Source organism: Marmota monax, unplaced genomic scaffold (assembly GCF_021218885.2).
Source record: "Marmota monax isolate L192 unplaced genomic scaffold, Marmota_monax_Labrador192_F-V1.1 WCK01_AAM20220418_F8-fsc00180, whole genome shotgun sequence".
Taxonomy (NCBI): Eukaryota; Metazoa; Chordata; class Mammalia; order Rodentia; family Sciuridae; genus Marmota; species Marmota monax.
The window spans coordinates 1,831,827-1,858,688 of record NW_026693881.1 but is presented as its reverse complement, the minus strand read 5'-3'; the positions used below and the strand labels follow the sequence as shown (position 1 = coordinate 1,858,688).

The 26,862-nt window shown below is 41.2% G+C and overlaps 1 protein-coding gene and 1 long non-coding RNA gene across 18 annotated transcripts in view; one reads left to right on the top strand and one right to left on the bottom strand.

Moving 5' to 3' along the window:
- Aopep (aminopeptidase O (putative)) overlaps positions 1-26,862 on the bottom strand; it is a 312,146-nt gene that overhangs the window by 256,276 nt on the left and 29,008 nt on the right. For 15 of the 17 annotated variants that reach the window (XR_009228493.1, XR_009228497.1, XR_009228495.1 and 12 more), the window contains 2 exons: positions 19,063-19,998; positions 9,835-10,001 (listed from right to left, as the gene is read on the bottom strand). Coding sequence is in view for 9 of the 17 variants with exons in the window: in XM_046462722.2 (XP_046318678.1) it covers positions 9,835-10,001; positions 19,063-19,859 (964 nt within the window). In the remaining 8 variants the exon portion in view is untranslated. Of the gene's footprint in view, positions 1-9,834; positions 10,002-19,062; positions 19,999-26,862 lie in introns of those variants that run through there. The other 2 variants (XM_058585140.1, XM_058585141.1) reach the window with 1 other exon arrangement.
- On the top strand, positions 13,630-19,099 carry LOC131424884 (uncharacterized). Its single transcript, XR_009228498.1, has 5 exons — positions 13,630-14,762; positions 17,060-17,185; positions 17,465-18,599; positions 18,698-18,786; positions 18,937-19,099. It is a non-coding gene; the product is annotated as an uncharacterized LOC131424884 (long non-coding RNA).

Here is a 26,862-nt window from a genome sequence, read left to right as displayed (position 1 = left end):
CTTCTGGACAGATTCTGCAAAGGTGGGCTTCTGAAGTCCTCCAACAGTGATCAGAGTTCCTTAACACCCCTATACCACTTTATCAATCTGCAATGTATTCATAGGGGAAAAACTCATTTCAATTGTCTCACCAGCAAGGCAGATCTGTCACAGGAGATATAGTTCTTTTTTTAATATTTATTTTTTAGTTGTACTTGGACACAATACCTTTATTTTATTTTTATTTTTTTATTTTTATGTGGTGCTGAGGATCGAACCCAGGGCCTCACACATGCTAGGCAAGCACTCTACCCCTATAAGCCACAACCTCAGCCCCAGAAATACTGTTCTTATAATCACAATAGCAGGGGCTGGGGATGTGGCTCAAGCGGTAGCACGCTCGCCTGGCATGCGTGCGGCCCGGGTTCGATCCTCAGCACCACATACAAACGAAGATGTTGTGTCCACTGAAAGCTAGAAAATAAATATTGAAAAATTCTCTCTCTCTCTCTCTCTCTCTCTCTCTAAAAAAAATAATCACAATAGCAGCTGCTACAAGACTCAATTATACATTTTCATCTCCAAAATGGGACTGAAAATTTCCTTAAAGATGATTGTTTTTTTTCCAACAATAGGACTTGAAATGTGCTGATTTTCAAATCACAAGAGGCAGTTTAAAATTTAATTCTGGCATCTTTATGTTTATCTATAAAGCACCAATTAAAAAATAATAAACAAACAGTAGGAAAACCAATGGAGCACAGGAAGAAGAAAAAAAATTAACTTTGAAAATAAGCATCATGAAGCCAGCTTCAGCAATTAGCAAAAGCATGTCTCAAATAAAAAATAAAAAGGACTGGGGATGGAACTCAATGGTAAAGCACCCTGGATTCAATCCCCAACCACCCCTAACCCCCCCCAAAAAAAAAAAATAAAACAGAAAGAGCTATAAACATCATAACTAAAGAGTATTTAAACAATTACTTTAACTATTTTTTTTTCAACTACTAGAAACAATCCTCTGAATAGTCACGACGATCCCACCTTCCAGTAAAGAGGGGAGAGGGAGAATGCAACGGAGAGGTCGGGACTCTGCATCCTGAACTTCACAACAACTGTACTAATTATTTGAGAAATTAGTTTTCACAAAAGAAACACTGAAAGAAGAAAAATAAAAACATGGTCTTTTTTACCCACTTCTTTCAGTCATGCCTACCACAACCAGTACACTAAACGCAAGCCATATGGAAAGTCAAATCCTCTGCACTTGGACAAAGAGTCACACCACACAGACGCCACCCTGCTTCTTTAGAGTGTCTTTGCATACTAAGCATCTCAGAACTTATATTTAAAGAGCTATTGTTTTCACTGAAAATTAAAACAGGCACATAAATCCCTCCTATTAAAAGCATCCATGTACCTTTTAAACCTTTCCACCATAGTTACACGAACAGCAGGAAGCCTGTGGGAACATCAAATCGATGCATACTTTCATTTAGCATATCAGGTCCTTTCCTAAGCTCTAACACAGCCCTCCTCACTTTCTACCCCAAGACCTTTTCTTTCTCCAGCCACGATCTCTTCTTTCAGTTTCCCCAAACTATTCCATATGTTAAAGATTATTTTGTAACAACTTTGTATCACAAATTAAAGATGCTTAACAATATGTATAGGAATGTATTTATAAGCATATATAGAAATACCACATACAATGTATATATTATTTCCCTTCAAAGTATGTATTATCCACACATTGTGTAATATATGCATAAAAAGGAGGGTTGGGCTGCCCTTCCCCTCTTGGCCTGCTTCTCCAGTGCTTAGGTCTTTCAGCAAATCCCAGCTTTCTTGGTGTCACTACTTTGCAGATGCCAAGTCTACACATTCTGGTTTTATGAGCTTAGTGCCACCCTCCTGAATACCCATGGTGTGACTGTCTTTCATTAGTTTTCCTCTGTTATTGCTCAAAGGTTGTAACTGGCACCAGAACAAAGGAGACAGTAAGGCCCTGGGTTGGTGAGCACCAGCACTGCCTAACCAGGGCGATGTGCCAGGCCAGGCCACAGGAGCGGCAGGGCTTTGGGTTTCCTTCCCTGAAATGGGGTAAGGCCTCAGGCCCAGGAGGCCCAGGAGAGAGTGACCTTGGAGAGCTTCGGGTGAACTAGGTAAAAGAGCGCCACCTACTGAAGTAAGAACACAAGCGCTATTACATGTGGGGAGGCTTTCCTTGCAGGCTGGGGACATTCTGGCTGGGGGCATTCCTACAGGAAGACAAGGCACCAGGCTTGTCATCCCAAGTCTCCCTGGAAGGTCTGATCAACGATGCAGATGGCCAGTTCACCTTCTACTTCAGTAACATGGAATCAGTGGACTGGACACCAAGCTGTACTGCTCCAGATGGTCTCGGGTTAACTTCAGTATTTTATATTCACATGAGAATTATGAATGTGAAGTCCCAGACAAAATTCCACAAGCAGTAACAAGTGGCACATACATGCCTTCAGCATCACAGTGATCTGAAAGAGGCCATGAGTACTTCTGCATGCGCTGCGTATGTGCAGGGTGAGGAATGCAGGCAAGAGTTAGTAGATACGAATCACAAATGTAAAGAGCTAACTGACAAAGACTTAAAAACACAACAGCACTGTGTGGGACACAGCCCTGGCTCACCAGCAGCCTTCCAATGGAAAACATGAACACATTTGCCCTGCATTCCAGCCCCTTGTTGTAGGTATGGGTATCACCCCAGAATTAATCAAGTATCCAAGTCTAGAAACAAGAAGCTTTCTCTACTTTGCATTTTCTCTTTGTGGGGAACACACTTAATCATAACCATTCCTAAATGCCTTTTAATTTACCATTTCCTTGTACGTAATTCCTAGTTGCATACTGTGGGAGCAGTCTAAATAGAATTGCTCATTTTGAGCTATCAAGAGGGAAGAAAAGTTGGCTTCCAACTGCACACAGGAGGGTCTGGACCCTGAAATCTTGGCTTTTTCCTGGAATTTCCCACACAGTCAAGAGAAAGAGAATGTCAGAGAGCTGGTGGATTGGGCAGGCATTTTGTCCAGAATGAAGTAATGTCTACAGTCTTACTTTTGCAAAGAAAAATAAAATCAGATCCCAAGCAAAGGCACATGTCGTTTTTAACACCTTTCACTTATTCACATGTTTTTTTCTCCTTCATTTGGAAGGAGCTTCGATAGTCTTACTCATCTTCTTGAGGCTTCCCATGAAAAACAGGCAGAGGATTTTTTTAGGAAGTAGGAATATGCTAAATTAGACTCAGTAAACTAAACAAAAAATTACCAGAGAAAAATAATAACATACTCAGACAAATTTTTATTCTTCTAAAATTTATGGAGGCTGGAAAAAAGGCATAAACTCAAATTAGCAGCACAACAAAAGAAATGACCTTGAAATCACTTTTGTCACTATGGACAGAGGGTTTAAATGTTCCTTCCATGAACATATTACTTTTGCCTGTCTACACAGGCTACATGAACTCATCGAATAAATATTTGAGCACTTATTATATACAAAGCATTGTACTGGGCACTGGGTTTCTATACTCAATAGTTTGGCTATACTGGGGCAGGAAATACAGGCGACAATAACACACAGGATAACCCTGTGGCCCAAATAGCTTCGTGCTGAGGAAATTGAATAATAAATGAGTCAAACAAGTTAATCTAAATCTATGGCCTTGACTTAGCCTTCTTGAAAAAATATAATGACTATTCAGCTAATAACAGTCTTACGATGGTCATTATCCTACAGCCCAAATCATTAGCTTTCTTTTTAAAAAGAGTTAGGAGGATTGATTTCCCTCATGGAGCAAAGGCTCTGAGGTCCCTGCCCAAGGGCTGCTGTCATCTCTGCTGCTGTTATCTGTTCCCAGGTACTTTTCCTCCTTCCGGGAAATCATCTGGCGACCGGTGAATGTGCTAATCAGGCTGATGATGTGTCAATGTGATGGAAATGGAGACTTGCTGGGCCAGGTTTGGCCACTCATGTTTTCAGGGCAGCTCATAGTTTCCAAGGGCATGGTGCACAACAGAGTAGAGGTCCTATGAGACCAATCTGCCAATCTAGAAAACACGACTCGGAGAGGAAATAATATCACGTTATATCCGCTTACCTTTTTCTCCAGGGGGTGCGATACATTTGTAGACATTATTCCATCCTCAGAACAGCTGTTTTTGGTTCTGGCAAAGAGCTTTATTAGCACTCTGGTTGCCCTCTGCTCACCCCCAGCTGCAACTGCAGGAGACACCGCAGTGCTGCCTGTAGACGTCTTTCTCCCTGTCTCGCTCAGGCCTTCCTCAGTGTGAACTGGTAAAATCTATTGTGTGATATCACACGAGGTGTAAGTAGTGTGAGAACAAGCAAATCCCAGTGAACATCTACTTTATTATAACTCTGCTCTCAACTGGTAATGTTGGGGGAAAAAATGTCCACAGACATATTCCTGGAAGTATCAAAGTTTTCCATGAAAATTTTTAAGTTAATTCTTATTTTAATTTTTCTATGATAATCTTCAAATAGATAGATCAACAACAGACAGATATGGTAGAAGTCAGAGGTCAGAAAACTTTTTTCTGTAAAGGACCAGGAAGGAAACATTGTAGGTTTTGTGGGTCTTTCTTACAAATAGTCAACTGTGCTGTTGTAGCACATAAGAGGCCCTAGACAATGGCCACGAATCCAATAACACTATTTACAAGGACAGGCCATGGGCTGGATCTGGCCAGTGATCTGAGGGTTGCTGGCCCCTGAAAGCATGCAGGTATGGGTGAGTGTTGCCAGATGACTTCAGAGTTCATGTCTGCCTTAGCTTGTGCGACTGCACAGGCATGTGGGGACTACCACCACTACTGAGAGATAATGCGAGAAGAACATAAGGCTGATGCTTTTGCCCAAGTAAAGGCCAGATGATGTCACCACATGTGTGTAAGCTAAAGTGATGGAAAGGTGGATCATCACAAAAACAAACAAAAAATACAGGGAGCCCTCAGTTCCACATTTGTATTGTAAAAGGCAATTTTATGCCAGCAAAATATTAATCTTTATACCAATTTTAAATTGTTAATCTAAATGTTAAGATTTAGGAGTTTGATCTGTTTTATAATTTTATTTTGGCTTCACAGATGTGCAAGAATTCCAAGCATACAGAGTTTATATCTAGTGTTAGGTTGGTAGTTTTGAAAATATCATTCTGATATCAATAATTTACATCAACCTTGGTAAATCATGAGATTTTTTTTTCTATCTAAAAAGAAAAATAATGCTTAAATTTGTGAAGCAAGGCCAAACACAAAGCCTTCCATCTGAACCACAGGGCCAAACCATGAATGAGAAAGTCCATGGGCAGTGGGGAGATACCACAGGGGATGACCACATGGCATCCTGGGAAGTGCAGTAACCACAAGGAAAACTCAGTGGGCTGGAAGACTCTGGTATCAGTGCCTGCTCAACACAGCAGTGTTTCAAAACACACCCTCTTGTTTTAGCATGGCAGGGAACCAAACAGAGAAGGCAAAGAAAGGGCCAGGCATGTCTAGCAGAACTTGACCAGAAACGGTCAACAAGACAACAGAGCCTGGACAGAGGAGTGAGGCTTATCAGGTTGGCTCTGTATACTGGACTAGAAGGAGTTCAGCAAACACAGGGGACAATGAAGGTACCACAGGAAAGTGACATACTTTATCCCGTCTGTTGGGTCACAGGAGAGAGGAAAGCCATGAAGGCTGTGGAAGAAAATCAAACCAAACTGGCAGAATCGAAGTGAAAAAAGACATCATCCTTAGGACTCAGCAAGAACAGGTCTGGGGAATCAATCTGCTACAGAAACCAAAACCAGTTTAGGAAACTGGTCTTGTCATTATGAGACAAGAAGATATAACTTCTACGAAATAATAGTAAAAAGCCACGAGAAGAAAATAGGCTGAGGTGTAAGTGGTACCAGACTGATATAAAAAAAAATGAAGTTTTTTTTAAAGAAGGATTGATATGTTACAATGACATAATTTACATATATAGTGGAGTTAATAAAGAACAAATATGTCACTACAGAAAAGCAATGGAATAGAGTGTAAATAATAAATGAAAAGGTAAGTCACACCGACTGGGAGTATATTTTTGTAATACATATATCCGGCAAAAGGTTTACGTCTAGAATATTATCGAAAAGTATTCTTAATACTTGGAAGAGATGCTTTTCAAAGAAGAACATAAGTACATCTAATAAATGAAATGCAAACTAAAAGCACAATGAGATGGTATTCACACTCAGTCAGAAGGCTAACAATCCATGGATTGACACTGCCAGGTGCTTAGGGTGATGAGTAGCAACCAGAACTCTCAAACATTGCTGGTGGAAATATAAAAAGACACAACCACATTGGACCTAGTTTGGCAGGTGCCAAATCATAAGTTTAGAAACTTATACATATACTTTTAAGGGTCTAGCAAATCCACTCTTAGGTACTTGCCCAAGAGAAGTGAAAACCATGTCCACAAAAGTCTCATACATGAACGTCACAGCGTATTTTTCAAAATGACCAAAAGAATCCACATGCCCACCAACAGACAAGTGGATAAATTGTGATTTATTCACACAATGGATGGCTAATTCATCAATTAAAACAGAATAACTTACTGACATCTGCAGCGATGTGGATGAATCTCACAAACACCACCCAGAGTGAAAGCAGTCAGATGTCAGAACCCATACTGAACAAATGCACTGAGAGGGATTTTTGGAAAAACTAAAACCCCTCTACAGAGATGTAAAGTAGCTCAGTGGTTGAACAGAGTCAGGCAGGGAGGACTGAGTACAGGCCACAGGGGATTGCTGGGGTGATGGGAATGCTCCACGTCATCACAGAGGTGCTGATTAATCGCAAAGGTGTAGACATCTGTCAAATCTCACTGAGTGATACATTTTAAATGTATGCATTGATTATATGTAAATTAAACTTTAGTTAAGTTGATTCAAAAGAAAGGCAGCACATCTAGATTTGTTCTGAAGTTTTTAATTACAAAAATTTTTAAATTTTTTTTTTCTGAGCATCTAGGCAGCAAAACCAGACTACTTTCAAAGAATAAAAAAATGTGTTGCCAGATTTCTCTCCAGAAATACTAAATAAGAGACGATAGTAATAATATTTATAGTCATTTAAGAAGGGGAAAAAATTGACTCAAGAAATCTATATCCAACCAAGAACTGTTCATAAATGAATACAATTAAAAGTCAACTTAAATAGGAAAGGGACCTCAGAAAATAGGCTATACACCCACCTTCACAGGAAAAAAAAAAAAAATTAAAGCCTTTTCCCAGCCAAAAGACAAATCAAACTTAAGAGCTCAAGAATGAAGAAAGTTATTGCTAGAAAAGAGGCTGTAATACAAAAAACAGAACACAAACCTGAGACAAAGGAGACACAGGGGAAGAAAAGCACCAGAAGTAAATACCCACAAAACTCCTTATTGGATACAGAGTGGAGTCCAGAGCCTCTAGTTAATTAAGCTATGAAGCATCCATTAATGAAACATCTGTAGTCTCAAAAATAATAATAATTTAAAAAAAGCTCTTTCTGATTTGACATGAAATATCTATGAGATCAATTTCTTCTAAAGGGAGAAGTGCTATTCACATATATAGCATGCCACTATTTATGCAACAAAAGAGAAAGAACATTACACAAGCAAAATTAGTAACCTGGGTTGGCCTGGGAAAGGGTTACTGGGCAGCTAGGAAAAAAGAAGAGGAAGGAGACTTTATTGAAATATGTTGTCTACTTTTAATTTGTAAATATTATCTACTTTAACAAAAATTTTAAATGTATTATTTACTTTGTTTTGCCTTTACTTTGGAATCAAGTAAATATTCAGTGAAGACTTCAGTACATATTTGTAAATCTAGCTTATGATAAAAAAGACATCACAGGGGCTGGGGTTGTGGCTCAGTGGTAGAGCGCTTACCTACCATGCGAGGCCCTGAGTTCGATCCTCAACATGACATAAAAATAAATAAAATAAAGGTATTGTGTCCAATTACAACTAAAAATTTTAAAAAAGCATCACAAATCAGAAAAGATACAGTAAGTGCTCTTAGAGCAACTGGTTTTCTAGTTGGAAAAAGATAATTACTTAGTCCTCACTTCACAATTCTGTTGAAAACAATATACATAGAATAAAGAGTAAATTATAAAAATTAAGCTATAAACAAAACAGGTAAATCTGAGTACAAAGAAAGACTTTCCAAAGAAATCTGATAAATTTGATTTCACAAACATTAAAATAACCTGTAGTAAGAAACCTCATGTAAAATTAAAGGTATAATATCCTTAATTTTTTAAAGAGCTAATCAATTTTTTTAATATTTATTTTTTAGTTGCAGTTGGACACAATACCTTTATTTTATTTATTTATTTTTATGTGATGCTGAGGGTCGAGCCCAGGGCCTCCTCACACGTGCTATGCAAGTGCTCTACCGCTGAGCCACAACCCCAGGCCAAGAGCTAATCAAATTTTAAAACACGACATACTGTCCTCAGTATAAAAGTGGACAAAGGAAATGAACAGACAGATAGGAATGAAAATGGTTAAAAAACAGATAGGAACATGTGAAAATCACTCACAACCAAAGTGACCCAAATTCAAGAGCCACTCCCCCTTGCATATCTGATGAGCAAAATTCAAGAAAGCCATGACCTCACAATGGCTGAGGGGTATGTAAGCTGGCACAGCCCCTGGAGAGCAACACGGGTTGTGCACCACAGCTTTACACACGCTCACACCTCAGGCTCGGCAACTTCCACTTCATATAAAATGTCTCCTCAGGAACTTTGTGATAGGAGAGAAAATGTGGAAACAATCAAAATATCTGACATGGGAGTGTTCAATAAATTCTGATATAATTTGATGTTGGCGTGAAATTTTGTTGTGTGAATTCACGCAACAAAATTTCACACCAACATCAAATTATATTTAAAAACACTCAATAACCTGAAAAATATTCAACAATCACTGTATTAATAAAGGAAGCAGAATAAACACTGCTATATGCTATAACAACAATTTTGAATTATTCTTACAATCCACATAGATTTTAAATCTGAAGGAAAATGCAACCAAACTTTAGCAATTATTTTTCTCTAAAAATATTTAACTTTATTTTCTTACTTTTTTGAGTATTTTAAAAGTTTCTATAATAAGTATGTGAGAAGAGACGCCATATTTTAAATAAATAATACAACTACCTTGCATCAATATGCTCAGGGTTTGAACTAACAGATTAGTTCTGGAAAAGCAAGTAATTCACAGATAAAAACCTGAAGAATGCATTAGCCCCTGCCTTCCAGCTTTGTAATACACCTTTGGTTCAGAACTTCACGAAGGAGAGCTGTATAGAATGGACCTCTACCAGGACTACCCCAGCGGGCCAGCCAATAGTAGCACTATCTCTTGACCTATGAAAAACCAGGTACAGACACCAGGTCCAAACGACAGAGAACTCAACCGTAATGGTGTTGCCATGACACACTTGCCTGCCCAGAGTCTGCTCAAGACCACCCACTTATGGCCCACAAGCCACTAGGTGAAAGCAACTGCTGAAATAATCCCTGAATTGATAACTCTGGCATGAAGAGCCCCAAATCCCAAGCCCAGACTCTCAAGCACCCCTCCCCAGCCCCTGCTTGTTTTCTCTGGCAGGATGTTTTATAGTATGTTCATTTCCAACTCAACTTATAAAGCAGCTCTTTAAAGTTTAGAAAAACACTGCTTATTGGGTTCCTGGGTCCAGCATGTGTGCAATACATAAATAAGCAAAGAACACATGTACAGTACCTTCCCGAAGCTGTGTTGGCTTGGCAGAATTTTCCCCGCTCATTAAAACAACAAAAGATGCAGCTGCTCGAACTGTAGCCTGCCATGTTGACATGGCAACGGGTGGCTCCTGGCACGGAAAAAGGGCCCTGTTGTTTATGGGAGATCCCACAGTATAAACACATGGCCTGCAGAATAAAGACAAAGACACAAAGGGGAGAATCTTCAAAATGAGTTGTCATTTTTCTCACTACCATGGTAGTGAAGGTTAAGTTGAGCTTTCAAAGTGAAAACATTGAGGCTTTGTAGCTGACTGGTTTCAAAGCACACTGAACTGAAGCTGCCAAGGGGCTGGCCATGTGAATAGCTGAGTGGTTATTTCTCCCAAATGAATTACTTAAATATGTAAAGAGGATTTTTTTTAAGGAGAAAAATATTTTTTGGAAACAAGTTTTAGATACAAGTCTGCCAAGTACATATACCCTTGCCCCTCCCCTTAGGCTCTTATGCCTTCAAAAGAAAAAAGTTTTACCAACATTCTTATACACTTTTTGGAAAGTGTTCTGGAAAAGAAAATATGTTTGGAGATCACTGAGATATTAATGCTTGGAAAAACAAGCTGGTGGTCTCAAATCCAGTGCTGGCGGGCAGATAACCCAACCTTAGAAACCACCTTCTCCAATGGAAGCCTTGTGGGAATCCTTGTGGGAAGGCCAAGAACAGGGGCTGGCATGTAAACAGGACTGTGGGTCCCGATAACCAGGCTTGTGATGGGAAGGCCAAGCGTACAAAGCTGTTACCAGCAAGCCTATGAAACCAACGGATGAAGGCAAGACTCTGCTACAACCAAAAAAAACAGAAACCCGCCCAAACCGAGAAGGGCCCTTCCATGGCTGAGCGGTGGAAAGGACCTGCAGCATCAAAGGAATTCATTCTTTTAAATGGCAGAGCAGAAAGTACAAGATTAACTCCTTGGGGAAAGCACCTTAGGAAAATATTACCACTTTTTGTTTTTCAGAATTTATGACAAATATGATGCTGTCTTAATCAGTTTAATTTATGGTGTGAGTGAACAGAGAGGAAACAGCACAACTTCTTTTTGATAAACTGGTTTTCTTTCCATTAACAACATTATCATTGGACACTTGCCCGTTCCTACCATGCACAGGAACACACGGAATGATGGCCCTACTCTGTGGGTCAGGACCCAGTAAGGACAAGAGAACCCTGCTGGATCCTCCTAAAGAGAGATAACAATATAAGAAATTGGACCCACAAATGACACCAGGGCTGAGAAGCCACCAGGCACAGCAAAGCAAGCCTGAGACCAGCTCCAGCGGTGAGCAGCAGTGACTCTTCCTCTGCGTGGAGGAGCTATGTCACCAGGCCACAGCAACAGGGGCACCTGGCAGAAGCCAAAGTTACAGAAGACTGTCCAGAGGAAGCCAGAACCACAGAGGAGACATGGTCACACGGATGCAGGGAGAAAGGAAGAGATTGCTAGTTACTTGCCAACTCCAGCTCTTAAATCTTCTACCAGTGCTCCCCATTGGCCAAACCTTGCAGGAACCCAGAAGAGAAGAGCCTGGGAAATGAAGTCCCTTCATCCAGGGACGATCCCACTGAGAGCAGAAAGTGGTCTCAAGAGTGAGCAGGAGATGCAGTGTGCGTGCGCTTACCCACAGGTGTGCACACCAGACACGCAGTTCCAAAGGCAGTCAGAAAATCCATCCAGGTTAGCTGGCCAATGTACTATGAGACTGCAGGCAGGTCCCTTCACCTTTCTGTCATGGGTAAAATGAGGAAGGGGAGGGCAGGCAGGTGACCTTGATCATCTATTCTGGCTAGTAAGTACATAATTCTTGATCTCAAGTTTATTGTTCCAAGAATAAGGAGCAAATTTTCATATAAGGCCCCAGATTCTCCCATCAATTTCAGCGAGTTCTGAGCTCCCATTCTTGTCCCCTTGGGTCCTTGGTTAATTGGCTTAACCTTAGTTAACTGTCCAGCCTCAGGCTGTTGAAGTTCCTAATAAGAGGAGAAGCTGCTAGTTCTCACCTCCTCCCAAGCGGGGCAGTAATAGGAGGAGGGATCCCAGAGCAGCTTAGGTAGGTGGTGTCCAGCCATACCTCATTTGGAAAATTCTGCTTACTAGGTGTTTTTCTTTTTCCCCAAAGCCCACGAGAGAAGGGTCCCCAGAAGGAGAAGAATGAGCAGTGAACAGGGGACGTATTATCATGGCCAAGTGGCTGTACAACTCCTGTGTCCTCTGACAGCAGCAGACACTGAGAAACAGGGCCTTCTTTCTCACAGAAGCAGAATGGACTCCTAACATTTCTGGTTCAAGAGTTCTAGGAAGCCCCTTCCAGTCTCAGTACCCTGTGGAGTGAGTCCTGTACAGTCACAGAGAAGTGAAGCACCCTTGCCTAGGGCTCTCCTAAGACCATCTCGGCCTCATGCACGAAGAGGCCTGACCCCACCTGGTAGTCTGAAGTCCCAAGGTGCTTAGTAGGCCCAGTCTGAAAGCATCTGGGCTCTCCATACCTGGGTGACTCTCTGCCCTGCACTGGGAACAAACCCTCCCCGAGACTGGCCTGCCAGGCCAGGGCACACCCTACACTCCACCTGTGCCCCAGGCTCCAGGGCCTCCAGCAGCCTCCACACCTCTTCCATGAAGAAGCCATCAGATCTGAGTCACATCTGAGGACTGCTGCACAGAAGGAAGGGAAGGATTTGGTAGCTCTGAGACCAATAGGATATGGCAGAAGTGATGGCCATCTCATCTTATCGCTGAGATAAGTGGCTTTTGTCTTTGGGGTTCTCTTTTCTCTCTCTCCCTCTCACCATTTGCCCTATGGGAATCTGGTTGCCAAGTCCTGAGGACACTCAGGCAACCAAGGGGAGGGGCCCACATGGTGAGAGGAATGGAGACCTCTGGTCAACAGTCAGAAACTGAGCCTGCAACGACCATGTGACTGAACGTGGAAAGAATTTCCCATCTCGCTCAGGCCTTGAGATGCCTGCAGGCCCATCTGACCGCTCTCTGCAGCCTGTAGGAGGGCTTGAGCTAGAAGCACCAGCTAGCCTGCTCCAGGACAGACACTAGGCTCCTTAGACACTAGGTGAGACAGCAATGTTGGCTGTTTCAGGCTGATCAATTTTGGAACAATTCATTATGCAGTTATAATAAGCACAGAAGGTTCTGAGGTTTCTGGCCCAAGTGATGAGATGGATGGTAAAGCTACTAAACACGGGAACTCAGGAAGGGGCAGGGAGGGAAAAGATAAAGGGTACCTCACTCTGTAATCTGTTTACAAAGGGCTTTACACATCCCCCAGCAGAGGTCAATTTATGGATATGGAGACTACGTGTTGTTAATCCCAAACAGTGGGGTGTCCAAAAATGGGACCAAGTGTCTACACTCAGACCTAACCCTGAGAGTCTAGGAATGACACTCATGCAGCGCACTGTCCGTGCCAAGTCATGTGCCAGCAAGGATGGGGGGGATCCTTTCATAGCGTAGACTGAAAACCCACATGCTGCCCACGTTCTTCCCTTCCCAATTTTGAATTATGTCCCCTCTCGCAATCTAGTTCAGAACATTTTGTTCTAGAATTTTGTCCAGATTTCTTCTGTCATTCTCGTGAAGGCTCTTTCAGCCATTTTGTTGCCTGGGTAACTAAACTCTCCCATCAAGGGGTTAGTGACCCAGTTAGGCCCTAAGGAAGCACTGCTTCCAACATCTCCTCATCCTCACTATTTTTTTTTTTTTTTCCTATCCTACCCTTTACACTGCTGGAGTCCATTTCTGTTAAAAGTCAAAGTGTTTTCTTTCTGGCTTCCCCCTTGGTATCTAGAGCTACAGCTCTGAAACTGTAGATCCAGCCACCAGTCTTAAAAGCCACACCCACAAACACACCCATGTCTAAAGTAAGACTCAATTGCTTTTTGTTGGAATGTTTCCACAGATAGAGGGAGGCCCTAGGCACTGGCTTCTTGAAAAGGCAGTCTCTTTGTGATCCCATCCTCCTCCTTCCCAGGCCTTTCCCTCCTTCTCAGCTACGGCTCACTCCTCCCTTCCCAACATGCCCAAACCAAGTGCCAGGGCTTAGATTCTTTATAACCAAAAGCCTTTGATCTTTTACAGCCTGGTATCCTTCTGCATGTCTCACGTCATAGTGCAAATACTGAAAACAATTTAAAGTTAGGTAACTCTCTTTTAACAGAGATGAAAGCTTCATCCTGTGGATAAATCCTGGCGGAATTTGGGGCAACTGCCAGAGACAGAGGATAGGTAAACATGGGGTCTTCACAGAGTCACGCGATTATACATCCTATGTAGTGACTCCAGAGGAAAGATGGCTTCCATCATGCACACATTCAAAGGAGACCCACTGCATATGCAAGCTGATTCCCTGCTTCCCTGGCCCCTCACCCAGAGGGGAGGAAAATCAATGTGCATTTATAAACAGGCTGCGCAGTATCTGAATGTGTAATCATTGAAATAAATGCAGCTGTGTTTATTCAACATGCACAGCCTTGCACCTCGGCTCTGTTGCTAAAAGGCTTGTGGGAGAGATGTGCAGGCGCCAGCCTGGAATTCTCTGATGCTTCTAACATCATTATTTCCAGACCGAATAACTCCTTCTAGCACGCAAAGGAAAATGCTCTCTCACCAGGGCTCATCTCACATGCCCTGGGAAATCCACCCATGAAGGAGACCCCTGGGCAGCCCAGGTTCACTGCAGTTGGGAATAAGAACAGTGGAAATCATAAAGAAGAGGGAAACATGGTAAGATGGCTGGAGAGGCAGGTCCATGGCTTGCTGCCATTAAAGAACTTCTAACCTGAAAGAACCTGTACAGTAACAATTGCTTCAGCTTCTTGTTAAATGCCTGTGTTCACCGAGTGGCCAAAGGAAACCCAGCCACACTGACCGTGCCTCCAAGGTAAGCGATCCTAAGGACCTTGCTAGAAAGGAGCCTGTAGGGGATTCATTCGAAGCACATTATATTTTTTCTTTTCAGTTGACAGCTATGTGCATTTGTCTTTTCGCAGTCAGGAAAAAAGTTCAAAATAGTTGTTAAGTTCCACTACTTTCCATCGAGACACCCCTTTTCAGAGGCTGGTGATCACGGTTCAAGTACTGGGGACAGGCTGCTGGGAGAAGCAGCAGGGGGTGATGAGCCTGCAGGGTCCATGTGTGTTGTGGGGCTTGATGGGATCCTTCCAAAAGTGAGGCCTGGTCTCTAGGGCTTGGCCAGGAGCCACATACAGGGCAAATCAGTCAGAATCTTTTAAAAGCTTCCCAGGATTACGAAGTCTCCGGCCTTCTCCAGTCTTTTTCAATTTGTTCTATTTGTGCCCAACCTTTTTTACAACCCCATGTTCTCATTCAAACTAGGTTACAGTCTCCACTGGAGGTAAGTAAAAACTTCTTGCTTTTCTATGCCACAAAAACCAAGAAGCCAAAAGTCCTGGGACAGGACAAGTCAACTATGACACAATTTCTCTCTCCACCCCCGACACCCACACCCTTTCCTTATTACCTTTCTACTTCATGGCACAAACACAAAAATCAGAATTCACCCACCATACTGACTCTACAGCAGGTCCACAGAGGACGCGACTTTGATATGGACAGGACTGGAGTGGCTCTAAGCCAGAATTCAACCACTTCTTTATCGAGGTGATTAGGGTACAAGACAGGCAAGCTGCCTATAAAGGCAAAGACCGTATTTGTCACCCGGAAGCCCCTTCATCAGCAGGGATCCAGCTTTGCATCTACGGTAGCTCTCATAGGATCATATACGCAGAAAACATTTGGAGACCCTTTCCTGGAACATTCGAGGAAAGTAGGCTCTGAGATGAAAAGTGACTTGTCTCAAGTCCTGAGCTACGCTCTCACCTCCCAGGTCTCCTCAGCGCCCTCCACTCCTGGTCATGCATGCCGCTGCCTGTTATCATCATCTGCTGTTCAACTGCCCGTTTGATGTTGGAGCACTCTGTTTAGCTAAGACAGTCCCTTGCCATCTTTTCTCCTTAGGGCCTAGGATCCTGGGCTATGCAGCCATACATAGAGGACGTGGGAGAAGGAGGCCAAAACATGAGCCCTTTCAAACATTTTCAAGTTTGGAATTACTGACTCCTTCTTTGCAATTATATGATAATATCACAGAATTAACCTGTATTTCCACTTTAGTTCTCATGAATTTTGTATTGGTTTCTTGAAGCAAGAAAAAAAAAAAGGCACTAATTGTAGAAACGTTTCCTTTATTCCTGAAATCTCTTTGGAAGCCTCTTCTGCTCATTCTTTTAATTCTAAAACTTTCCTTTACAGTGAGATACAAAATAATGAAGTTAATTCACAGTGTGTGGGGGAGGGGCATGTTTAACATCTGTTTTTGATGTCAAACTAATACTCCAAAAGTGTACTGCTTTCTTGTTCCAATGGCTGAGCAATAAATATAACAAAGAAAAAAGTCGTATTTTGCCAACTTCATCCTGGCTGGCCTAGTCTAAATCAAGAATACCACGGTGCTTTAGAAAAGTTTAAATTTTAATATTACTTTTACTATATAATGTGCTTCCCCAGTTAGTTTTCTTATCCTGCAAGGCAATTCAAATAATTGTACTTTTCCTAATAGATTTCCTAGATTGAGCCCAATTCCCTTCTATTTGACCCTCATTCACTGATGTCATCAGCTAAGCCCAGACCTACTAGATATGAGGTGCTTCCCCAACCACCCTCAAGATCCTAAGGGGAAAGGGAGTGGGTTATGGAAAGAAGGCTTTGGTTTTAAATACCATTTTAGGGTCTGTAGTTGAGCTCAGTGGCAGAGTGCTTGCCTAGCATGTGTGAGGCACTGGGTTTGATTTTCAGCACCACATAAGAATAAATAAATAAAATAAAGGTATTAAATTTAAAATAATTAAAAATAAATACCATTTTATTCAGTGAAATGGGGAAAATGTAAGAAATGCAATGAAAATGAAGAAAACACATGAACTTCGTAATTTCCATTTTAAAAGTATTTTCTTGGGTGTATTTAGGAATTAGAATAAAAAAGATATTAAGCCCTGTTCCTTTCTAGCTCTGCAAGAACACCTTTACATACTCCTAACCCTGTTCTTGCTTTCTTCACAATATTTTTAAAGGACACACAAGTCCACAGAGCACATAACAGTAAACACCTTTTCCAAGAAGTGTGTTGTAACAGATTGTTATCCATGTTTCCTCTGCCAGTCACTCAAATGTCACCTACAGTCCAGGATCTGAGGACAGAGGCAAGAAGGGACCTTGAGGTTCAAGAGTTGGCACAACTGCAAAGTGGCTAGACCAAGACAGGCAGACGGAGTGCACTACTTCCAGGTACTTCATTTTAGAGCTAGAATAATAATGGGGAAGAAAAATTATTGAGAATTACTTAGAAGATAACTGCTCTTTTATAATTTTAAAATATTGATTCTTCTCCAGAGAACGCTGCACTTATTGATAAAAGTGGGAGGACAGATCTTACAAAGGGGGGTCTCTGGAGAGAAAGATGGTGACTTTTCTAAATCTGAGGGTTGTTTTTTTTTTTTAATAAACTGTGTTTTGGAACAGCGTTAGATGTTTTTTAAGATAATACCCAGTTTCTCCTGTCATTAGTATCTTAGTTGCCACAAGAGCGAACATGACTGGTAACTGGAGTGCATGCTGCTTTCAGACCTCCTCCGTCTTCCCTGTCTGCCCTTTGCCATCTCGGGACGCTCGAGCACTTCTGATCATCACTTCTGATCATCACTTCTGATCATCACTTCTCCTCAGGCTCCTCCCGACTGACAAGTTCTTAGACTTTGCTTGTTCAAGCTGCTCTTGATAGTGTTGAAGAATACGATCAGATACCGAGTCAAATGTCCCTCAGTTGCAATTTCTCTAATGTTTTTCTCAAAAAGATCTGTGATTGTAAAAACTACAATTTCCTAGTTAAATATTCAAAGATGTATATACTTAAATCCTACTGAAAATCACAATTTTAATAATTTCAAACAAATCTGAACACCTATTTCTTTTCTTTCCCTCCTGGTCTCCAAAGAAATTCCAATAACTTATTCCATAAATCAATCACTATGATTGGTACTGATGTAAGTTTGTCTCAACTCTGCAATTTCCCAAAGGCTGTCTCAGACTAGCAGAACGAGACAGGAAGTGAACTCATTCTCAGAAGGCTAGGGACCAGAGCAGGAGGTAAGATTAGAGGCAAAGAATGGGATAATTATAGCTCAAAGTCAAAGTAATACTTAAAAAAAAAAATCTAAGAAGTATGAGAGGGCTGGGGGGAAGCTGAGGAGCGATGTAAACAATTGCAGGAGAGCCCTGCTCCCAAAACTGTAAAGAAGGCTCTCAAACTCGGCATCCCTCCTCCCAAGCTCTGAAATGATTGGCAGTACATTAGCAAAAAAAAAAAAAAAAAAAAAAAAGGTAAAATAATGAGGAATCTAAGCTTGATTTAGACATTCTTAATTCTAAAATTTAGAGGATGTTGGAGAAAGAGCCATAAGAACAGAACAAATGGCTGCCTAAATGCCTCCCCTGGAAAAGGAAGCCGCATCAAGCCTTTCTCTGCACTAAAGAATAGGGAGCTTCCTCGTGCCAAATACCAGGAATGGCGCCAGAGAGGCAGCACCCTGCCTCAGCAGGACAGACTATTTCACTCCTCAGAAACAGATCTTTCAAGTTCTTTGGGGGCTCACATCAAAGGACAACTGACAGAGTCCAGGGAGGCACGGCTGCCCAAGGAGAGGTACAGTATGAAAGTCACAAAGCACAGCTGGTTTTATTGGACAGCACTTTGCCCAGCTTTGCACCGACTCAATTTCACAGCCATCTATATTCTCTTAGGGGCACTGTGAAGGAATTTTGAAAAAATACTTGCTCGGAGACTCATTCCCATCGACTCCACTGAGAGTCACAGTGATCTCAACCAGGAGGTAGGCTCAGAGTCTCATCATTAAGCTTGCCTTTCAATCGCCTTACTCCAAAATGCCAGAGCTTAATAATCTTTTCATCCTGACTTATAGGAGGTAATCCTATTAAGATTCAGTTTACCTGAGAATTTACTTGTTTTTCTGTGTGTCTAGGATTTGTGGCTACCTGGGTAATGTCACAGAAGAAGTGAGAGCATCTCCACAGAACTGGTCCCTTGTCTGAGAGCACCCCTGAAGTGTGCAAGATTACTGCGACTGTGGAGTGCTCAGATAACCTACCTGCCACTCTGGTCTGAGGTCCAAGCAACTGACCGCCCCTCGGGTTTGGTCTTGTACCATATCCTGATGGCATGAGGGAAATCAGAAGCCGTCAAAGCCCCTGGCTTCCTGATCTGTAAGCTCCAAGTATCAGTGTCAAAGAACAGTTCCCCACAGCCAGGAGCCTGGCCACAGCGAGCATAATAATCCAGCTGCTCCCTCCAACGATCCGCAGGCAGAGTCACAAGTTCACCAACAACCTCATTCCTGAGCTCCTCAGAAATAACTGAGAGCTTGGAAGACCTTGTAAATTTTTCAATACCTGGCACAGCAGCAACATCCACCTCCTCGACCTTTAACACAGACAAATCACAACAGTCCAACACCAGCAAAAAACCCTCTCTCCCATGGTTCCTTGTGTCACAGCAGTACTCTGAGCTAGAGATACCAGAAGCCTGTTCCTGGTTGTCATGGTTACCATCTTTATCAAAAGTATCTTTTTCACCTTTATCACAGATTGCAAAATCATTATATCCCAATTTAGATGCTACGGTCCTTGCATTTGTTGCAGGAATATGGCAGGGCTCAGGTGCCCTAAATGTGCAGGCTTCACTTGACTCCAATTGGCAGGTTTCCTCGGTGGAACTAGTTTGTTTCTTGACTTGGTTTCCATCCTCAAAGAAAAGCACTATGGTGCCCTCAATGGTCTGACTTTCAAAGTTCACGTCTAAATCCAGCACATAGTGCTTCACAAGCATGTGGCTGGTGTTGGCCATAAGAGGCAGATCATCTCTGGAAGGGTCCAGCTTCGTGTCCATGGTGTAGTCTGCTGTTTGAAAGGTTGGTTAAAATCTCAGATGGGGCTTCCTCTCTTGCCTTAATCTTCCAGAATCATAAATGGCTGCTTCCTCAAAAGACACCTATGCCACAAGTTATGCTTCCACAACTTTCAGTCTCCTGGCAAAGAAGAAAAAGACAATAAGGTAAAATTCCAAATAAGATCCTAAACGCTTCTGCAAACCGCTGCTCCTGCGAGTTGACTACCATCCCTAACAATCCCCCAGCGTGGCAGGTACTCATGGCTAGAAGGCACACTAAGCTTTTTGACTGACATGAAAGAAGCTGCGCTATGGGTTTCTAAAAATATTTCAATTACCAATGGAATGAAATGGGCCTCCACAAAGCTGAAAGAATTGTGTTCCTCACTAAAAAAGTCCTTGTTTTGAAAAAGAGCAATTGTTATGCAAAATCATAACTGATCATCACTGTGCTTCTTGTTTTAGAAGATATTAAATGTATCATTTCTAATTTTGTGCATCAAAAGATAAGTGATTGTTTCTCTACTGTGATTCTAAGTAACAAGTGTGAATGAGGGCTAAATGGACTCATACATTTTATTCTTTGAGAGTAATAATTTAATACATACAATGTAACTCCAGGGATTAATGTACTTTTCACATTAGGACTGCTCTCATATCAGCACTTCCAGTAAATTACAGGAAAATGAGCCAATTTACCAAGAGTGCATTCTAAGTATTCCTTTGAGATTGTTCATGGAGATTTTTCAAATTTATAGTTAAATACTCAAGGTATATCATTACATCTTAATAGCTGAAAACCCATTAACATTCTGGATAATAGCCTTTTTGTGGCAAACAAAAGGTCTTCTCATTTGAAAAAAAATAGTATGCAAATACCTATAAAAGGAAGGAGAGAAATTAAAACACAGAAACAGATGTTGCAATAAAGTGTACAAGTTCTTCATAAAAGTTCTGAATCAAAATGTATTCTTATTATATAATAGCAATGCAGCTGAAAGAGAAATTATTTGAAATTATTCAGTCCCTGATGTGCACCTAATTTCTTTTAGCGTAAGCTGTTCTTTTTTTATTCTTTTACCAAAAATGAAAATCAAATGGCAGGAGAAAAGAAAATTCTGACAGAGTAGATATATTTAAAACAATTTTTATATTTCTAAATATCAAGAGGCATTCTTCTGTGAACTACAAAACAACACTACTTGCATTGACCTTTCAAGCAAATTGCAGTGCTCCCCCTTCTGTTTTAACTCCTCCTCACTTCCCTTCTGACTTTATCTGCCTCTCTACTAAATCTTTTTATTTCCCTTCCTTCTAGAATCTCATTTCAGCAAACAACCCTATTGAATTTTTAGGTTTTACCTCTCACAAAGACATTTCCTCACTAAATCTCACTTAACTTTAAAAAATGGAGCCTCCCGTGGCCTGATATGATCTAACTGAAGCTACTTCTCCAGTTATGGGGATGACACTCCCTTTGCACCCTGTTCTCCAACCAAAGGGCCTGCTTAAGACTCCGATCCCTAAAGTAACTCCAGCCCTGCCAGACCTTGCCACTGAGAAGCACCTGAAGTGCTCCTGGATCCCATCTGCCAAATCCTGTTCTCCTTCCACACCCTGGTTCAAGTGCAACCGCCTCTCAGAATCCTTCATTGACCACACTGGCTCCTCTACCAAACTGCATGCGGTAATGATGTTAAACACAAAAGGAGTACAGAGAAGTCAGGGAAGTGAAGAACAGTTTGAGCCAGGTGCAGTGGCCCATGTCTGTAATCCCAGCGGCTCGAGAGGCTGAAGCAGGAGGATTGCAAGTTCAAAGCCACCCTCATCAACAGCAAGGCGTTAAGCAACTCAGTGAGACCTTGTCTCTAAATAAAATACAAAATTGAGCTGGTAATGTAGCTCAGTGGTCAAGTGCCCCTAAGTGCAACCCCCAGATCCCGCCCGCACAAAAAAAGAAGAGTTTGAAGTTTATTTATGGAAAAAACTGGTACTTCTCTTAGTGCTAGAAGGGTCAACAGGCACAGGGGATAAGCTAGGGTATATTGTTTTCTGAATGAAAGTGACTGAATTGCCATTAATTAATAACAACCTCTGACAAAGCCATTGACTATATCCATGCAATGAGAAACAATGATGTTCAAACTTCATCCTGCTGGTGTTTGGAATTGCTAATATACAGCTGTTGACTAGTTTTTTTAAAAAAACATATATTTTTTTAAAAAGCCTGAAAATACACACACATCACCTTAATGGTTGTCTAAACTTATCACATTTGAAGAAAACTAGGTTAGCACTGATACCAATATAGATGTAATTATTCATTGTCTAACCCTAATAGATTCCTTCATTTATTTCTGAAAGTTTATATACTTTAAGAATAAAATATATTTTACAGAACAATGTCTGTTGCTTTTGTGCCTGGTGCAGAGAACAATGCTGTGACGCTCGCTGTCTTAAAGCCTATCCTTTCCAGGCTGTTATCAAACCCACTGTGTCCAAAACCTGTCATTATCCAGTGGCTAACCACTGCTGCCTCTAAAATAAGTGTGCTATGTGGTGTGGTTTCTGTTTTTGTTTTGTTTTGATTTATGAGAGAAAGAGTCTTGCTAAGTTGCCCAGGCTGACCCCAAACTCCTGGGCTCCAGTGATCCTCCTGTCTCAGTGTCTGCAGTAGCTAGGACTGCAGGCACACACCATCATGCCCAGCTCTGGAGTATATTTTAAACAATTCAGCCCTTGTTACCCTGACTGGCTATTCTTTGGTCCTCTTAGCAGATTCTTGGCTACATACTTCATTGTGGCCATTCTGAGTCTTTCCTTCTGCTCATTTTCCAGCTCCATGCTTGCTGACTGGTTCTCAGGTGATTATTTGATCTTTACTGAGATGATCTCTGAAACTTCATCATACCTCAAAGCATCTCCAGTTGTTCATAACTACTGCCTTCTCCTAATTTGGAGGGAACAGCATCCCTTCTGCATCAAGCCAATCCTGCCCTCTGAACCCAATTTTGGAGTCTTGAGAGAGACAAATAAACAACACTCTTCCTTCCCACCAAATTCCAAACATACCAAGAAATAGTAAAGACATGGCAAAGGGAGACCAAAATATCACCATCACTACTGATAAAAGCTAAACTGGAGAACATGGCTTACTGCAAGACCCAAAGACACCAGGAAATTGCATCCCCTGTTCCCAGATGGTTTCAGACAATCTGGGTCAGGTCAGAGCTCCAAGGAGAGGAAAGATCACCACCCCCCCACTGCCCCAAGTAAGACTTAAGGGCTGAAATTGTACAGGAGAATAGCTCTCTGTGGAAAGGATTGCTACCTAAAAATCAAAGGGGAGGAGATGATCAGAACATGCCCAAGTTTATTAAATTAAGCCACCTTGTGAAATAAAGACACAAAACCAGGAGTGTCACTCTAATTGAACTCCCTCAACACGGAAGAAAATGACCGAAACAGGAAAGAACCATTCCCCCAACACCATCGCCTTCCACTTACTAAACTTACAAATTGACAACCTTGTTTTATTTGATTTTTTTTTCCTCTTGCTAACATTTTTCTCTCTCCACCATTCCATCCAATTCAAAGACCAACCATTGTTTTTTGTTTTGTTTTGTTTTGGTTTTTTTTTTTTTTTTTTTGGGGGGGGGTTACTGGGGATTGAACTCCTACTTGCTAGGCAAGAAGAGTTCTACCATTGAACTACACCCCCAGCCTTCGGGTTACCATTTTTAAAAACAAAGGCTACATTTGGCACTGTAGCTTGCTTATTTATTCATCTATACATTTTGAGACAGTGAGGATCAAACTCAGGATCACACACTTGCTAGACAAGTGTTCTACCACTGAACTACATTTCCATCCCTCTGCTTTCCATTTTAACTAGTCTTTATATCATTAAACTTTGGAGCTGGACAAATTTTCAGGCTCACTCATGCAGCTCTCCTCTACAACTTAAAACAAAGAAGTCCAGAGAAGGAAAGCGCTGTGCCCAAGGTCACCCCATCTCTTTCTGTTTGTGAGGAATAGAACTTTTCCCTCTAGCTGATGCTCTTCCTTGGAATTTTCATCCTCTAGATTTCATGGTTATCTCTTCATATCATCTAAGTCGTAAATCAGATGTTACCTCTAAGATACTCTTGCATGTTCGCATTCTACCTTCTTTGTTTTCTTCAATTTGTGCAGACTAGTAATCAATTTTTCTCGTGAAGAATTCAACTTTGGTAGGAAAAGGAGGATTTTTTTAATCCAGCCCCAGAAGACTTGAAGAGCAGTCACTGCCGCCTGGTTTCCAACCTACATTATGGTTTGTATATTATGTGGCTTATTCACCTATTTCCTACTTGTCTGGGATTTCTGGAAACCTAAATCCCCTATCTCTGAAAGTACATAGCTCTCACTGGAGTCAATCAGGGTCACAGTCCCACATTTAGGGCAAAACTGAACTGACTGTGGTTGCAAACACATGTCTGTGGCCACCTTGAAAGGCCTCTCTCAGCAAATGGTAACCACATTTCTAAGCAGTCCGTTGACTTCAGCACTTTTGGCTATTATTGTGCTCCAATTTAAAATGCCAGCGTGTCTCACTGAAGCATTTTTCCATTCTCTGTCATAAGCTATAACATATAAAATCCCTCCCCCCTTTATCAAAACCAATGGTTAGTGTTCCAGTGGCTAACCACCACAGCCTCTAAAACAAGTGTGCTATGTGGTGTCTTTTAAAGGCTTACATGATTGTCTCAGCAACACCATTAAAATGCTTTGAAAGGATTAATGTACAGCAACATTTTTCTTAATGGGTTGGGGGAGGATCAAATAATAAACAGAGCTATGGCTCAGAAAAGAAACTACACTGCCACTTTCAAGCCCCCAAACTGAAGCAGCCTCTGTGAAAACATCCCAATCATTCTAAGAAACAATTTCCCTCGCTTCCAGCTTACGAAGCAACGCATGTCATCCTCCTGGCCCTTAACTCATCTGCCTCAATTTAGAGCTGCCCCACCCTTCAGCAATCCAGGAACTCCTTGGGCCCTCCCCCAATTCAATTTTGTGTTCACAACCCTGCTAAGCAGAGTACTCTGTACACAGTAGGTTCTCAATAAATAGCCATGAAATTGACATCTGAAGACATCTGTGACCTTAACATCTCTTATGTAACACGTCTGGCTGTGTCATTTCTACAGTCTGGTAGAAAGCTACTATTTAACAAACACCTTCCTCCAGATCACTCCTTTCTTCTTCTCAGGATACACCTATACCATTTTATTCCACGTCTTTTTTCTCCTAATCAACTTGGGGAAGAGAAATTTTTGCATATACGCTTATCCTATAGCATTGAACACACTTTGAGTAATTACTAAATATTTTATTCTACAGACTATTTATTTGATCGGAGGTGACAGCTTTCTCTATATCAAGTGTGTGCATTCTTTAGGACACATCAAATATCTTGGACATAACCAGTTTACTTGCTGAAATATACTGTTTCTGGGCACAGTTCCTCAGAAATTCACCTGCATATAGTCACAGGAACACAGCTCACTGCTGTGATCAAATAATTTCAGTAAAATAACTTCAGGATTAAAAGGAAATTTAGTCCAAATTTGTTGTTTTGGGTTTAGAAACATCACATTGACATTATTATGCAACTTAGTCAATAGTATTGAAATAAACCCATGTTGATGGATACAGACGTAGTTTGTTTAACTGCTGTTTAGTGTCCCATGTGAATATTCTACCATCTATCAATATTATTATTTACCTATTGATAAGGTATTTCTCTTAAAATTTTCATTATAACAAACAATGCTGCATTGAACATCCTTGTACACATCTCCCAGTTCACATATGCAACTTCTGTGGTTAAAAGATGTAAAAATTCCATTTTACCTGATATTAATGTTGTCACGCCTACTTTCTTTCAGGTTTTTTTTTTTTCCTGGTACATCTTTTCTATCCCTTTATTTTTAACCTTCTGGGTTGTTTTGCCTAGATTATCTTTTAAAGATAACATCTGGCTGGATTTTTTTTTTAAGAGAGAAAGAGAGAGAGAGAATTTTAATATTTATTTTTTAGTTTTTCAGTGGGCACAACATCTTTATTTTATTTTTATGTGGTGCTGAGGATCAAACCCAGCACCCTGCGCAGGCCAGGCGAGCGCGCTACCGCTTGAGCCACATCCCCAGCACTGGCTGGATTTTTAATATAAGTATCACATTTATTGACTGAAACTCATTTGTCTACATTTATCACAATTACAGTTATAATGACACTCATCTTAACCTTTTTTTTTTTTGAGAAAGGGTCTCACTAAGTTGCTCAGGATGGCCTCAACCTTGCAATCCTCCTACCTCAGCATCCTGAGTAGCTGAGATCACAGGCATGGGCCACCATGTCTAGCTTATTTTGTGTTTTCTATTTACATGATTTTCTTTGCTTCTTTCTTAAGGTTTCCTTTTCTGATATTTGTTGAAATTTTTACTGCACACCTGTTTTACCTTCTAGTGTTAGTTATAAAATCTATTTATTTTCTTTAACATACCTACTTAAAGTCAATCTCTAAAAGCCTTCCAAAAAAATATAAGCACCTTAGACTCATCAACAGTTTTTCTTCTTCCTTACTCCACACCAACTTCTATATTCCTGTAGCTAATGTCTTAGTATCACATTATTTTTAAGAAGCCCCATCCGGCATTTTTAAAAAGCCAATATTTTAAGCTGTGCACAGTGGTGCATGCCTATAATCCCAGTGGCTCAGGAGGCTGAGGCAGGATGATCTCGAGTTCAAAGCCAGCCTCAGCAAAAGCGAGGCACTAACTAACTCAGACCCTGTCTTTAAATAAAATGCAAAATAGGGCTGGGGATGTGGCTCAGTGGTCGAGTGCCCCTGAGTTCAATCCCCGGTACCCCCCCTCCAAAAAAAAAGCCAATATTTACAAGTGTAACTTATTTATATGTATTTACAAGTATGTTCATCAGCTTCCTTACAACTGGG